This window comes from Armigeres subalbatus, chromosome 2 (genome assembly GCF_024139115.2).
Source record: "Armigeres subalbatus isolate Guangzhou_Male chromosome 2, GZ_Asu_2, whole genome shotgun sequence".
NCBI lineage: Eukaryota > Metazoa > Arthropoda > Insecta > Diptera > Culicidae > Armigeres > Armigeres subalbatus.
In genome coordinates this window covers 173,641,323-173,653,683 of record NC_085140.1, presented here as the reverse complement: position 1 = coordinate 173,653,683, position 12,361 = coordinate 173,641,323, and the positions used below count along the sequence as shown (strand labels likewise).

The 12,361-nt window shown below is 41.1% G+C and overlaps 1 protein-coding gene and 1 pseudogene across 1 annotated transcript; both read right to left on the bottom strand.

Annotated features, from left to right (window-relative positions):
* Window positions 1-270: 270 nt before the first annotated feature.
* LOC134209383 (uncharacterized) lies at window positions 271-2,141 on the bottom strand (annotated as a pseudogene).
* A 2,616-nt stretch (window positions 2,142-4,757) lies between these two features.
* On the bottom strand, window positions 4,758-11,763 carry LOC134211218 (uncharacterized). Its single transcript, XM_062687908.1, has 4 exons — window positions 10,900-11,763; window positions 9,331-10,684; window positions 9,132-9,271; window positions 4,758-5,544 (listed from the first exon to the last, which is right to left on the bottom strand). The coding sequence occupies exons 1-4, from the start codon at window positions 11,423-11,425 to the stop codon at window positions 5,369-5,371; spliced, it is 2,196 nt and encodes a 731-aa protein (XP_062543892.1). The 5' UTR covers window positions 11,426-11,763; the 3' UTR covers window positions 4,758-5,368.
* Between the last annotated feature and the right edge of the window lie 598 nt (window positions 11,764-12,361).

The window sequence follows — 12,361 nt, the reverse complement described above, 5'->3', positions numbered from 1 at the left end:
ATTACATTGATGGAGACTAAACAAAAGGAGTACGATGAAATGTTGCGTGCAATGAACAACTCCATTACTGCAAGAGAAAATCGTTTCTAATTAAAATTGGCTCAAACTGTTGCTGACTATATCGATGTTGATAACGAATAATGCTCAGGTTAATGTAATTTCGTTCGGACAATAAAAGGTTTGAGAATAAAGTTGAATTATCTCATTCTTAATACTGTTTTATCGTGTTTGATCAAAATTCTCAAAATTACACATTAATTACATAGTATTTTAACACAATCCAATACTGGGGTAGAAAGTACCGCCGGGCAAATATCCAGCCTTACGAAAAATGTTCACGCAGTCCCTGGTTTTGAAGGATTTGAATGCTTTCGCTATTATTATAGCTAGATCTTCTGAGCTGTTTTCTACGTAAGTTCTTTTTAAGTACTTTTTTATATATCCGAAGACCAGTTCAATAGGATTGTGGAATGGTGCATAGGCTGGCAAAAATATTACAATTATTCCCATTGAACGAAGATACTCGACAATAGATCGGTGACAATGTATCCTTGCTCCGTCCATAATCCACAAGGAATACTGACCTGGATATTGCTTCGCTTTACCAGATGATATGAATTGACGAATACAATCAAAAAATTTGGCCCGAGTGAAGGTACCTTCAGTTGAATACGTTTCAAGTATTCCGTTGCAACCGAGAAAACTTAGAAAATAACAGCGGGGTCGTCGTACAAATTCACCTCGGTATACAAGTTTCTCTCCTACGGATGCATAGCCTTTAGTTCGGAGCATACTCCGGTTATCGCAAGATACTTCATCTAAGAACAACAGATTATGGATATCCCAATGAAACTAATTTAACTCAATGAAAAAACGGTATATCTCCGTTTGTCGCAATTGAACTGCACGACGCTCCAAAACTTTCCAGGTGTAGCCTTCAGACAGTAAGATTCTACTTATCGAAGCAGTGCTGATAGATTTTTGGAAACGTTGAGTGAATTTAAATTTGGACTCGTCTAAGAACAGTACCGGATTCTCTCTGTACGTATTGACTATCCATGTCCGTTCTTCCGTCCCGAATCGCAGATACACTTTAGCCCTCTCCTTACGATCGAAGAATTCGTTCCGTTCATACGAATTAATCCAGCTAGTAATAGTTGAAGGATGTTTGGCGTAAATTTTTGCAAGCCGGGCTTTTACTTACTTACTTACTTATGGATCCTGTACACCTCCGGTGGTGCAAAGGGCCGACTTGAAAGATCTCCATCCTGAGCGATGCCCGGCTATCGCTTTAACCTGTTGCCAGGTTAGATTTCGGTCGACTTCTTTTATTTCTTTATTGAGGCTTCTCCGCCATGAGCCTCTGGGTCTGCCTCTGCTGCGATGTCCCGCTGGGTTCCAGTCTAATGCTTGCTTACAGATTTCGTTTCCGCCCCTACGTAGAGTGTGGCCGACCCAGCCCCACTTCCGATCCCGAATTTCTGTTGTTATCGGCCTCTGGTGACAACGACGATGGAGCTCGTTGTTTGAGATCCAGTTGTGAGGCCACCAGGCCCGAATTATATACCGCAGGCATCTGTTAATGAACACCTGCAGCCGTTGAGTGTTCTCCACTGATACACACCATGTTTCGCTAGCGTATAACAGCACAGATTTCACGTTAGAGTTGAAAATTCGTATTTTGGTGCGTTCACTTATCTGCCTGTTTTTCCAGATATTTCTTAAACTCGCAAAGGCAGCCCTTGCTTTCTTGATCCGTGCGCCTATGTCGATCTTGGTACCGCCGTCTGACGCCATTTGGCTACCAAGATATTGGAAGCTTTCAACATTCTCCACTGGTTGCCCGGCTACTGTGAAACTGGAAGGAGTCACCGTGTTTACATCCAACGATTTGGTTTTGTTGACGTTGATGACTAAACCTGCTGAGGAGGAGCGATCAGCAAGGTCGTTGAGCTTACTCTGCATATCAGAGCGCCGTTGCGCGAGTAGTGCAACGTCATCCGCCAATTCGAAGTCGTTCAGGTGCTCCATGGCCAAAGCCGGGCTTTGGAATAACCTAAATAATAATATCCATACAGGCAATGGTAGACAGTGTTGCGTGAAGCATGATGATTCAGCACTTTTTCCCGAATATCGCGCATCCTAAATTGGTTGCTTTAGAGAGCATTAATATTTGCAACATAAAAACAATTAGTTTAAACATTCTACAAGTAATAGGTAACTTAAATTAAAATTGCATAAAAAACGAACAAAACACACCTACTACAGTTGCCGTCCCGTTGATAAAGCACTAAACGTCAAAATAGTCAAATCAATCAACAGTGCGTGTGACAGCGACTGTCATGCGAGTATTCTGACAGTCGCGATAAGACCGCCGCGCGATTCTAATAAAAGATAAGCGCGATAATAATCGCAGGACGAAGATAAAAACCTATAAAAACAAAGCAAACACACAATAATGATCTCCACAATCAAAAAAAAATAAAGTGACGCTTACAGTAGATCACCAGCCTACTCAAAATGAATCTAACCTGAAAGTGAAAAACAAATCCAATTTGCAAAACACAAGGGGTGCTCTGCCCTATGCAGCGCTGGCCCCCTTTTCTTTCCGATTCAATGTTCATTATTATTTTGCATGATATTATCATTTTTGTGATGCAGTTAATATATATCCACTTATTCCATCACACTTTCTTTTTTTCTGGTATATCTGGCCGATTTTTTCACTTTACTCACCAATTTTCAGCGTCGTCGCCATTGTACCGGTGTAGGCTTGTTGCTGTCTCACTGTAAACTGCCTCGTCGTGCACGATCGCGCATCATCATTAGGGTCTCGCCGACATTTCTCACCAACACGAACGCGCGGTTGTGGTTGCAAACAATCCCATTTGATTTTGCCGTGACAACTGCTCGTGGTTGCAAACAAATTGAGTAAAAGTGTGAGTGAAATGTGCGTGTGCGTACACGCTCGCAGAAAGCCTAATAGCTCTCATATCTCAATCACCAATACATATACATACCAAGCGTAAACCATCAGTTCGTAACCAAAGTATCAAACAACGCAGGTAGTGTATTCGTTAAGATGTCAGACCGGTTGGAATATCACTTCAGTACAGACGCGAAGTTTTCTCCTAAAACTAAAACCGGGTTTCTCACGAAAAATATGAAAATTACGCGACGCACAAAAATGTCTGCTCTTTCTTCTTTATTTGAAAAACTGAACTAAAAAAACAATGACATTAGTAATATGTATGACAGTACCGCTTCTCGTTCTTGAAAATATTTGATACATGTTGATTTACTTGAAATACAGTTTTTGTTTTTTTCCAGGGTTGAATTCAGTTCCCTGATAACCATAGACAGCCAGACTTTATATCTAGTGACTTTACTGCAAAGGCATCTCCGGCCTTAGTCTGCATATAAAATAATAATCTTCTCTAGGTAAACTAGTTAGACGAATTAACTAGGTAATTCTCGCCGTCGGAAACGCTTGTGATAAAAAATTAAATAAAATGGTTTTTTTCACAGTTTATTCAATTAATAGAGCATTACACTATGTTTAGTTACAGTAATGGAAAACGCGGAAATACTTTTGTAATTATGCCTTGTTATCCGGAAACTATTTATACTTGTTGTACTACCTAATATGTTCGATTTGTAGTTCACATCTCGAGAATGGCAGAAAGGGAGGCATTACTTTGGACATTGTCCATAAAAAGGGTTCTGGTAGTGATTTGACCAATTGACAAACTGTTCACCACAGATCTCACTTTTGCGTTAATAATTAGTCAATTATTGATTAAAAAAATGAGGAATCGTTTTCATTTTTAGTGTTTCTGTCAAAAAATGTCTTCGGCACATCTATGAAAAATGCCGTAGGTACTTCAAAAACGTCACGATATCCTAATTCGTAATACGCCATTTTACCACATGGTCAACATTATATCGATAGAGAATTTCATCCACCCTTTGGAATGTTTCACTACATTCCGCTTCATTGGTGGTATTCAAACTAAGTCCTGTCTAATTCGCGAAGCGTAGGGCATGAAAGACTGTATGATCGATATTTGCACTGGCTATCACAAAATCGAATTTTACATTGAACATAAACTGCTGTCTATTTAATAGACTATGTGGATTTTGATTCAATTCGTTTTACTCACAGACATGCTGGTTAAAACCAATGAAAAGACACGATTATAAAATTGGTTTGTAATAGAATTGTCAACACCATCAATTAAGGATTCTGAATAAAATCCCGAAATGGATAACGCTTTGAATGTCATTTTCACAAGTAAGTTATTTCAGAAAGTTAGGGCTAGTGCTCTGGTTCTGCATTTCATGGATTTTATATTCATCTTATTAAAAAAAACAAATTGACCCATTCTCGCTTAACTTTTCAAAAGGATCTAAGTAACATTTTTTTCATGAATTAATTTGAATAGCGCAATCAACAGAACAACATGAAAGCTATTTATTGCAGTATTCAAATTAATTCATGAAAAAAATGTTACTTATGTCCTTTTGAAAAGTTAAGCGAGCATTCTTTTTTTTTGTGCTTTTGCTTTTTTTTCTTTCAAGATGGGATGAACTCACTCTGTGGTATGCACTAGAACATTTGCCATATTATTGTATCCATAAAATCGAAAATTTGGCCGTCGAAACAAAGCATCAAATGTGTTGAAAACGAGTTTTTTTTTATTAATTTAATAAATTTTACGATCAAAAATTTAAAATAAATAAAATAGTAAACAGACTTTAGCATAAATTTATCCTGGCGAAATAAATTTTGAATCACTTTATATAATTTCAACTTTGATTTAATCTGGCTTCTGAAACTTCAACTAAATTAGGAAAGAACTTTTCTATTCTCCTGTATTGTACCGTGTACCAACATTGTTGAGTAAGTTAGCAATCTATAGACTATTAGCATTATTTATAGGTCAGTTTATGTGCATCGCCAGGAAACAGGTTATAAAATAATATAAAAACAACTCTTTAACAAATAGCATAGATTAGAACCAGTAAACTTTGAAGAATTTACAACTCACATATCGCTACACATACTTAGGTATATACACTGCTTTAGATTCCTTCAACTTGACCGAAGGAATGTATCTAAACGAGTACGTTGGTTGGTTATCTATTGAATTATAGTCGGGTTGCAATTTAAACCCATTTAGTATCCCTAAAACCGCATTTCTTGCTTATTGTATTGTTTTCGATTCAAACACACTAAAATTAAATCACATTGTTCCAAACCGCTTGCCTAAATTGGTTTTTGTTTAAAGGACTCATTCGATGTGGCATGAGCAAAAGTCAATCATTCTCACATGTATCGCCTAAACAACCCGCACCTCACTTCCAGTTACACTTTGAACGACCGCACAACTCGAACGATGTACTGGCGACAAATTGGGCATTCGCTGAGCACCTTCCCGCAGTTGATGCACGTAGCCATGTGGCCACATTCCAATATCACACAATTGATTGGGGCGTCCATGCAGATACGGCACAAATCGTCAGCGGCAAGTCTCTCGGGTGCTAAGAATAAAATTGGAACATTGTTATAATGATCAGATTTGGATCTACATTCATTCAATAGGACTGAATCTTACAAGGTACCCGGCAGAACGTGGAACGTTATAGACGAACACGGAGACAGCAGACCCGCCTTTTTCAGGAGAAGAAACGCCGCCTGGAAGAAGCGGAGTGCGAGGAGATGGAACAGCTGTGCCGTTCTCAAGAAACACGCAAGTTCTACCAGAAGCTCAACGCATCCCGCAAAGGCTTCGTGCCGCGAGCCGAAATGTGCCGGGATAAGGATGAGAGCATCTTGACGGACGAACGTGTGGTGATCGAAAGATGGAAGCAGCATTACGACGAACATCTGAATGGCGCTGAGAATACAGGAAGTGAAAGTCAAGGCAGCGGGGGAGATGACTACGTCAGTTCAGCGGACGATGGAAGCCAACCAGCCCCCACCTTGAGGGAAGTTAAGGATGCCATTCAACAGCTAAAGACCAATAAAGCAGCTGGTAAGGATGGTATCGGAGCTGAGCTCATCAAGATGGCCCCGGAAAAGCTGGCCACTTGCCTGCACAAACTGATAGTCAGAATCTGGGAAACCGAACAGCTACCGGAGGAATGGAAGGAAGGGGTTATATGCCCCATCTACAAGAAAGGCGACAAACTGGAGTGTGAGAACTTTCGAGCGATCACCATCCTTAATGCCGCCTACAAAGTGATATCCCAGATTATCTTCCGTCGTCTGTCACCATTAGTGAACGAGTTCGTGGGAAGTTATCAAGCCGGCTTCGTTGACGGCCGCTCGACAACAGACCAGATCTTTACTGTACGGCAAATCCTTCAAAACTGCCGTGAATACCAGGTCCCAACGCACCATCTGTTCGTTGATTTCAAGGCGGCATACCGTGCTGTGCCCTTATTCCGTTCACCTAAGACAATGCGCTATGTCTAAAAGCTCTAAAAAACAGCCGTTTAGTATTTTGAAGCTGCAATTTCGCTACATAGTATCATTTGCTATATACAATTGAAAATAAAATATGTTGGGATGCATTCATAAACTTAGGTTCCAATAGTGAAAACAAACTTGAGCAATTCTGTGGTCCTAATTCCAATCATCTGAAATGGCATTGTTCCTAATTCCGTTCATTCGTGTTCCTAATTCCAATCACCCGAAAAACATTTGATTTCTTGGAGATGCTAATACCAGGCATCATTGTTCTCACAAATCCATCTTTCCATTTATTATAATATTGCAAATAAAAAGCTTAAAATATAATTTCCTTCCAAATTTAAAATACAATGAATGATATTTCCTTGGTATAGCCAAGTTGACTGTGTTCTCGTTTGTTTCACTTACCATTCGAGATATATTCAACATGAACATTGATGCTAGCTGCCCAGTTGCATTAGGTACCACAGAAAAGGACATATACGATTCCTTATCGAAGTTTTACACCTTATTCTCAACGTAATGTTGACTAGAGCCTGGATTCTAGGCCTTTAATTCTGACCTGAACCTTCAAAAGCAATGTCTCTGTTTGTTCGGAATTGTTCGTACCACTGTTTCGTTCAAATTGAATATTCTTTAAAGTTCCGGTTCTTTAAAGTACCGGATAACCCTATGTACTTCTACGAAGTATTAACCATTAACGGATTTCGGTGAAACATAACCTTATTTGCAGCTCAGAGAGGGCAGTTTGTTTTATAGAATTTCGCCAAGAAATTTCCGGATAAAGCTTTTAAACAAGAAAGCCGCAATTATGGATTGTGCTTTTTAAAACTGTCCGTATTCTCCGGAAACTCTTTCTTAACATTGTCCAGCATTCACTTTATAAATCATCAATAAATCATTAACAGAAAAAACTGTATTTTCCCGGCACGAGTTGAAAAAGGTCCCATAACCTATCGTTAACGGAATTCCTTTCGGTCTGCCTGCTTGCGGGATAGAATTTCATATGTTCACCATTCATATGGCTTCATGTACGATGCGATGTATGATTGCTCATAGATTTTATTCTCAAACACAGAATTTTCGGAATCCATCCTCCAAACCCAATGAACGGAATAAGGAACGAGTAGATTTAGATGTACCCTTATTCCGGTCAAGATATTTTACACTTTTCAGCATTTTCTATCGGGAAAATACAGGCAACAATTTAGTAATACGCTATAATGTTACCTGTTTTGTTTTATTATGCTGCTGTGTTCGAAATCCAAGGCAAATTTTCACTTAAAAATGCTTAAATATTATGACAGACGTTCTTAGCAAGTGGGTTAATGAAAACAGTCAAAATGGCGCTCGTAGTGACGACCAACAAATTTTGTTTAAATTTTCACTATTATTCGCTAAAATGACGCTGGTTTTCATTTCATTGCATGCATACATAACCATAGAAAAATACAAGGATATTTTTCTGTTGTTTTTAGACAAAAACTCTTTATTATTTATCATATTGTCTTGAGTGAACGGAATTAGGCGCTGATTGGAATAAGGGCACAGCACGGTACGACAGTATAGACCGCGTAGAGCTATGGAAAATTAGGGACGAGAACAGCTTTCCTGGGAAGCTTACCAGACTGACTGAAGCAACGGTGGATGGTGTGCAAAACTGTGTGAAGATTTCGGGCGAACACTCCAGTTCGTTCGAATCACGCCGGGGACTAAGACAAGGTGATGTACTTTCGTGCCTGTTGTTCAACATTGCGCTAGAAGGTGTCATGCGGAGAGCCGGGTGTAGCAGCCGGGGTACGATTTTAAACAGATCCAGTCAATTTATTTGGTTCGCGGATGACATGGACATTGGCGGCCGAACATTTGCAAAGGTGGCAGGACTGTACACCCGCCTGAAACGTGAAGCAACAAAAGTTGGACTGGTGGTGGATGCGTCAAAGACAAAGTACATGCTTGTGGGCGGAACCGAGCGCGACAGGGTCCGCCTGGGAAGCAGTGTTACTATAGACGGGGATACCTTCGAGGTGGTCGAGGAATTCGTCTGCCTCGGATCCTTGCTAACGGCTGACAACAACGTTAGTCGTGAAATACGAAGGCGCATCATCTGTGGAAGTCGGGCCTACTACGGGCTCCAGAAGAAACTGCGGTCGAAAAAGATTCGCCACCGCACCAAATGTGTCATGTACAAGACGCTAATAAGACCGGTTGTCCTCTACGGACATGAAACATGGACAATGCTCGAGGAGGACTTGCAAGCACTCGGAGTATTCGAGAGACGGGTGCTTAGGACCATTTTTGGCGGTGTGCAAAAAGACGGTGTGTGTCGGTGAAGAATGAACCACGAACCCAACTCTACGACGAACCCAGTATCCAGAAGGTAGCTAAAGCCGGAAGGGTACGATGGGCAGGACATGTTGCAAGAATGCCGGACAGCAACCCTGCAAAGATGGTGTTCGCTTCCGATCCGGCAGGTACGAGACGGCGTGGAGCGCAGCGAGCGAGATGGGCAGACCATGTGCAAAACGACTTGGCGAGCGTGGGGCGTATCCGAGGATGGAGAGATGCGGCCTCGAACCGTGTATTGTGGCGTCAAATTGTTGATTCAGTGTTATCTGTTTAGATGTAAACTAAATAAATGAATGAATCTTACACGCAATAGATTTGTAGTCGAACCACAGCCTCAATACACGCTCGCGTAGCTCTGCCTTTTCACAACAGCCTTTGAAGTCGACTCGGTTCAGCACGAGGATTTTTTTAAGTTGCTTCACCGATAATACGTCCAGATCAGCGCTGTAATGAAAATACAAATCCTGTAAGTCTACACTATGCTCGAACAAGTTTTGACTCACCTTTCTTTGATATCGCTAAGTTGAATCAGGCTCATACTGGCCAACTGCTGGTTGCCCGACGAATACACATTAGTTTTCTCCGCAGTGTCATCCGCGTCGACCCTCGGATAGTTCAGCGTTTGTTGTCGGCTCTGGTCGTTCGGATCAACGGACGGCATCGCAAATCCTGCGGCTATTCCTGTATCACCCTCGGCCAAGCTAATGCTCGCGTCTTCACTCATCGATTCACCTTCAGAAAGCTCGATCGATCCTTTACTTCTCCGTTCCAGATAACTGAGGAATGCTTCCAACTGACAACGTTTGTCAGCCTCCGATACCGATGCCGTATCAAGCAGCTTACGTATCTTTTTCAGCTGCTTTCGAATTCCGCTACGCCGTTTACCGCATTTAAAGCACTTGTTAGTGTTAGTGGAAGTTGATTGACTAGACTGGGTTATTATTTCCTCTGGATCCATTGATCGTGCGGTTACTATGCTATCGCCATGAGGTACCATCATTAGGAAGCTGTCCGAACGCCTTCTCGCAACTTGATTCGGCACGGGATCACTGCTTGCTGGTGTTTGAATTATTTTGTCCGAAGAATTTAAATCACTAGAACTATCAGTCGTTTCGGTCATTGTAGCCGTTGTGGTAGTCGGTAAAGTAGGCGCACTGGCTTCTTGTGTATCTGAGCAATCCGGATTATTAATTAGCTGCCATGGTTCCGTATCTGTTAGAGCGCTCGTTTCTACTTCTGGAAGGGATTCATTTTGATCACATTCTGGGTTCAGTTCGTCGAAGGAAGAAGATGAGGTATCAGTTTTAGATTCCGGAATGCGCAATTGCGTTACGATTACAGGTTGGCTACTCCCGGCCCCCGAAAGTATATTATCATTTGATCCAGCTTTCTTGCATTCTTTTCGACGCGGGGCATCCAGCTCATCGGCTTCATCATCCGAACATTCACAGTCATTTTGGTTCTCTTCCGACGCTAGCATATTGTCTATCCTTTCGCTGAGAGAAAGTTTTGGTTTCACACCGGAAATTGAATCTGTGTGAGCCGGAGAAGAAACAGACGATGTATTAGCACTGGAGTCAGCACCGCTTGTTGTCCCGCTACTGCCACTGAAATCATTTAGTGTTGAAAAGGTTTTCTCATTTGGCACAACTCCCACAGCACCACCAACTGGTTGCGATGCCTGACTCGATCGATTTGCGCTTTGAGCCGCTTGCTGCTCATGAACCCAGTACACATCATTATTACCGAAACGAGGCTGCTGATGAACACTTCCTTCTGGTTGAGCACGAGGCCTCAAATTTTCCTCGGTGGAGGAATTGGAAAATCGTGGTCCAAAGTTTGTTGTTCTAGGAATGTCTGAAATAATGACAATGATTAGTCACATTATGCCCTGTAATTATTAACAAGCGTTTTTGTATTCAATTTCTTATAAAATACTCCAGTATTATGCAACCATTTCTGAACGTTAGAAGAAAATAATTAAAACCAAAAGTAAGCGACTATAGGTGGCCAAAAAAATATAATTTTATATACCTAACTATTAAAACTTTAAAAATCTTTAACCTACTTACCGGTACTCAACTTATCCGAAATGGACGAGAATAGATTCTGGCAAGTATTCTTTATTTGATCGAACGTGTTTGCACAATTTTCCGCACTGGATGCATAAAAATTCCTGGAAGATGACCCCGACTGACTCCCACCTCTGCCGTTTCCGCTGCTCCCGCCGGTAGACGACGGAGAGCTGAAATTAAACATCCTTCCATTGCCGGCGCTGCCGGTGCTTCCGGCAGGACTTCGGGGACTATTTGCGGCTGAGTTAACGTGCGCAATCACCAAGTTGATAAGGTCATCCTTTTCCACGCAACCCGTTGTCGAGATGTGTTTCGACTGAAGATACAAAATCAAATCCTTATTTTTTAGCTGGCCCAGATCGACCTTCGACAGGGGTCGCTTAGTAAAAATCAAACAATTCGGGCAAAGAATTTTTTCCTGCCGCTTCTCCAAGCAATTTTTGCAGAACAAACGCCGGCACTCGAAGCAGGACTTTTTTCTAGTGATTATTCCAAACTGGACATTGCAACCTTCACAAGGCATTTTTGTTGTCTCACTTATCTGCTGATAATCCTGCTTATCATGAACAGATAAAAACTCTATTCCGATCTTTTGGGCTATGGCACAACTTTCAAGGCAACGTCATCTGCCTTTCGCTGCTGAGTAATTTCTTTCGCTCTTGTTAAAACAATGTTTCTGGATTTTGCACTCGAATATATCAATCCACACATATTTAACAGCAGCAGAATTTTGCCATTAGTACCGTAAAGCTATGGGAACAAACATAAAACTTCTAATATTTTCAGCATTGCGCAAATTGCATCCAAAACGCGTCACAATGAATCAAGTTGACCAGATGGAATAAAACAAAATCCATTATTTTTTTTTATTTTTTTCCCAAAAAATATATTTGACAGCGAAAGGGCCCATGCAGCACAAACATTTGAGTAAAACCAGACACTCAGAAATAAATTTATACTCTATATTTAGAGGCCTCTATAGATAGTAGAATCTATAGATAAGCGAAAGCATGGCTGAGTTGATTTTTTTTGCCCGTGCACACGCGCATATGACGTCACAGCCCTTAACGTTTCCATTGAAATCGTGACGTCATGCTCGTTTGGAGACACGTTTGATAGTTCGTTTGGAGACAGAGGATTTATCTTCGCTCATCTATATATTCCACTATCTATAGAGGCCTCTATTAGGCTTTCAGCGATCGTGTACGTACACGCACGTTTCACTCACACTTTTACTCGGTTTGTTTGCAACCACGAGCAGCTGTCACACTGATAAAAAAATACACGTTCGATTCATGTTTTTCGGAATATGCACAGCAAAAACAGTTGTTGAATATTACACTCGAAACAGATGCACATAGGCTATTCCGTCAGAGCTGTGATATTACACTCTTTTGATGTACTCGAAAGCTTGCTGTGTAGTAGACGGAACCGATGTGATTTTTTCTCGATGTAAAAA

Coding starts and splice junctions, on each gene's coding strand:
- LOC134211218 (XM_062687908.1), bottom strand. CDS start 11,425: ATGCCTTGTGAAGGTTGCAATGTCCAGTTTGGAATAATCACTAGAAAA. Junction 10,685..10,899: donor TTCGGATAAGTTGAGTACCG/GTAAGTAGGTTA, acceptor TCATTATTTCAG/ACATTCCTAGAACAACAAAC. Junction 5,545..9,131: donor CGACTACAAATCTATTGCGT/GTAAGATTCATT, acceptor TTTTATTCTTAG/CACCCGAGAGACTTGCCGCT.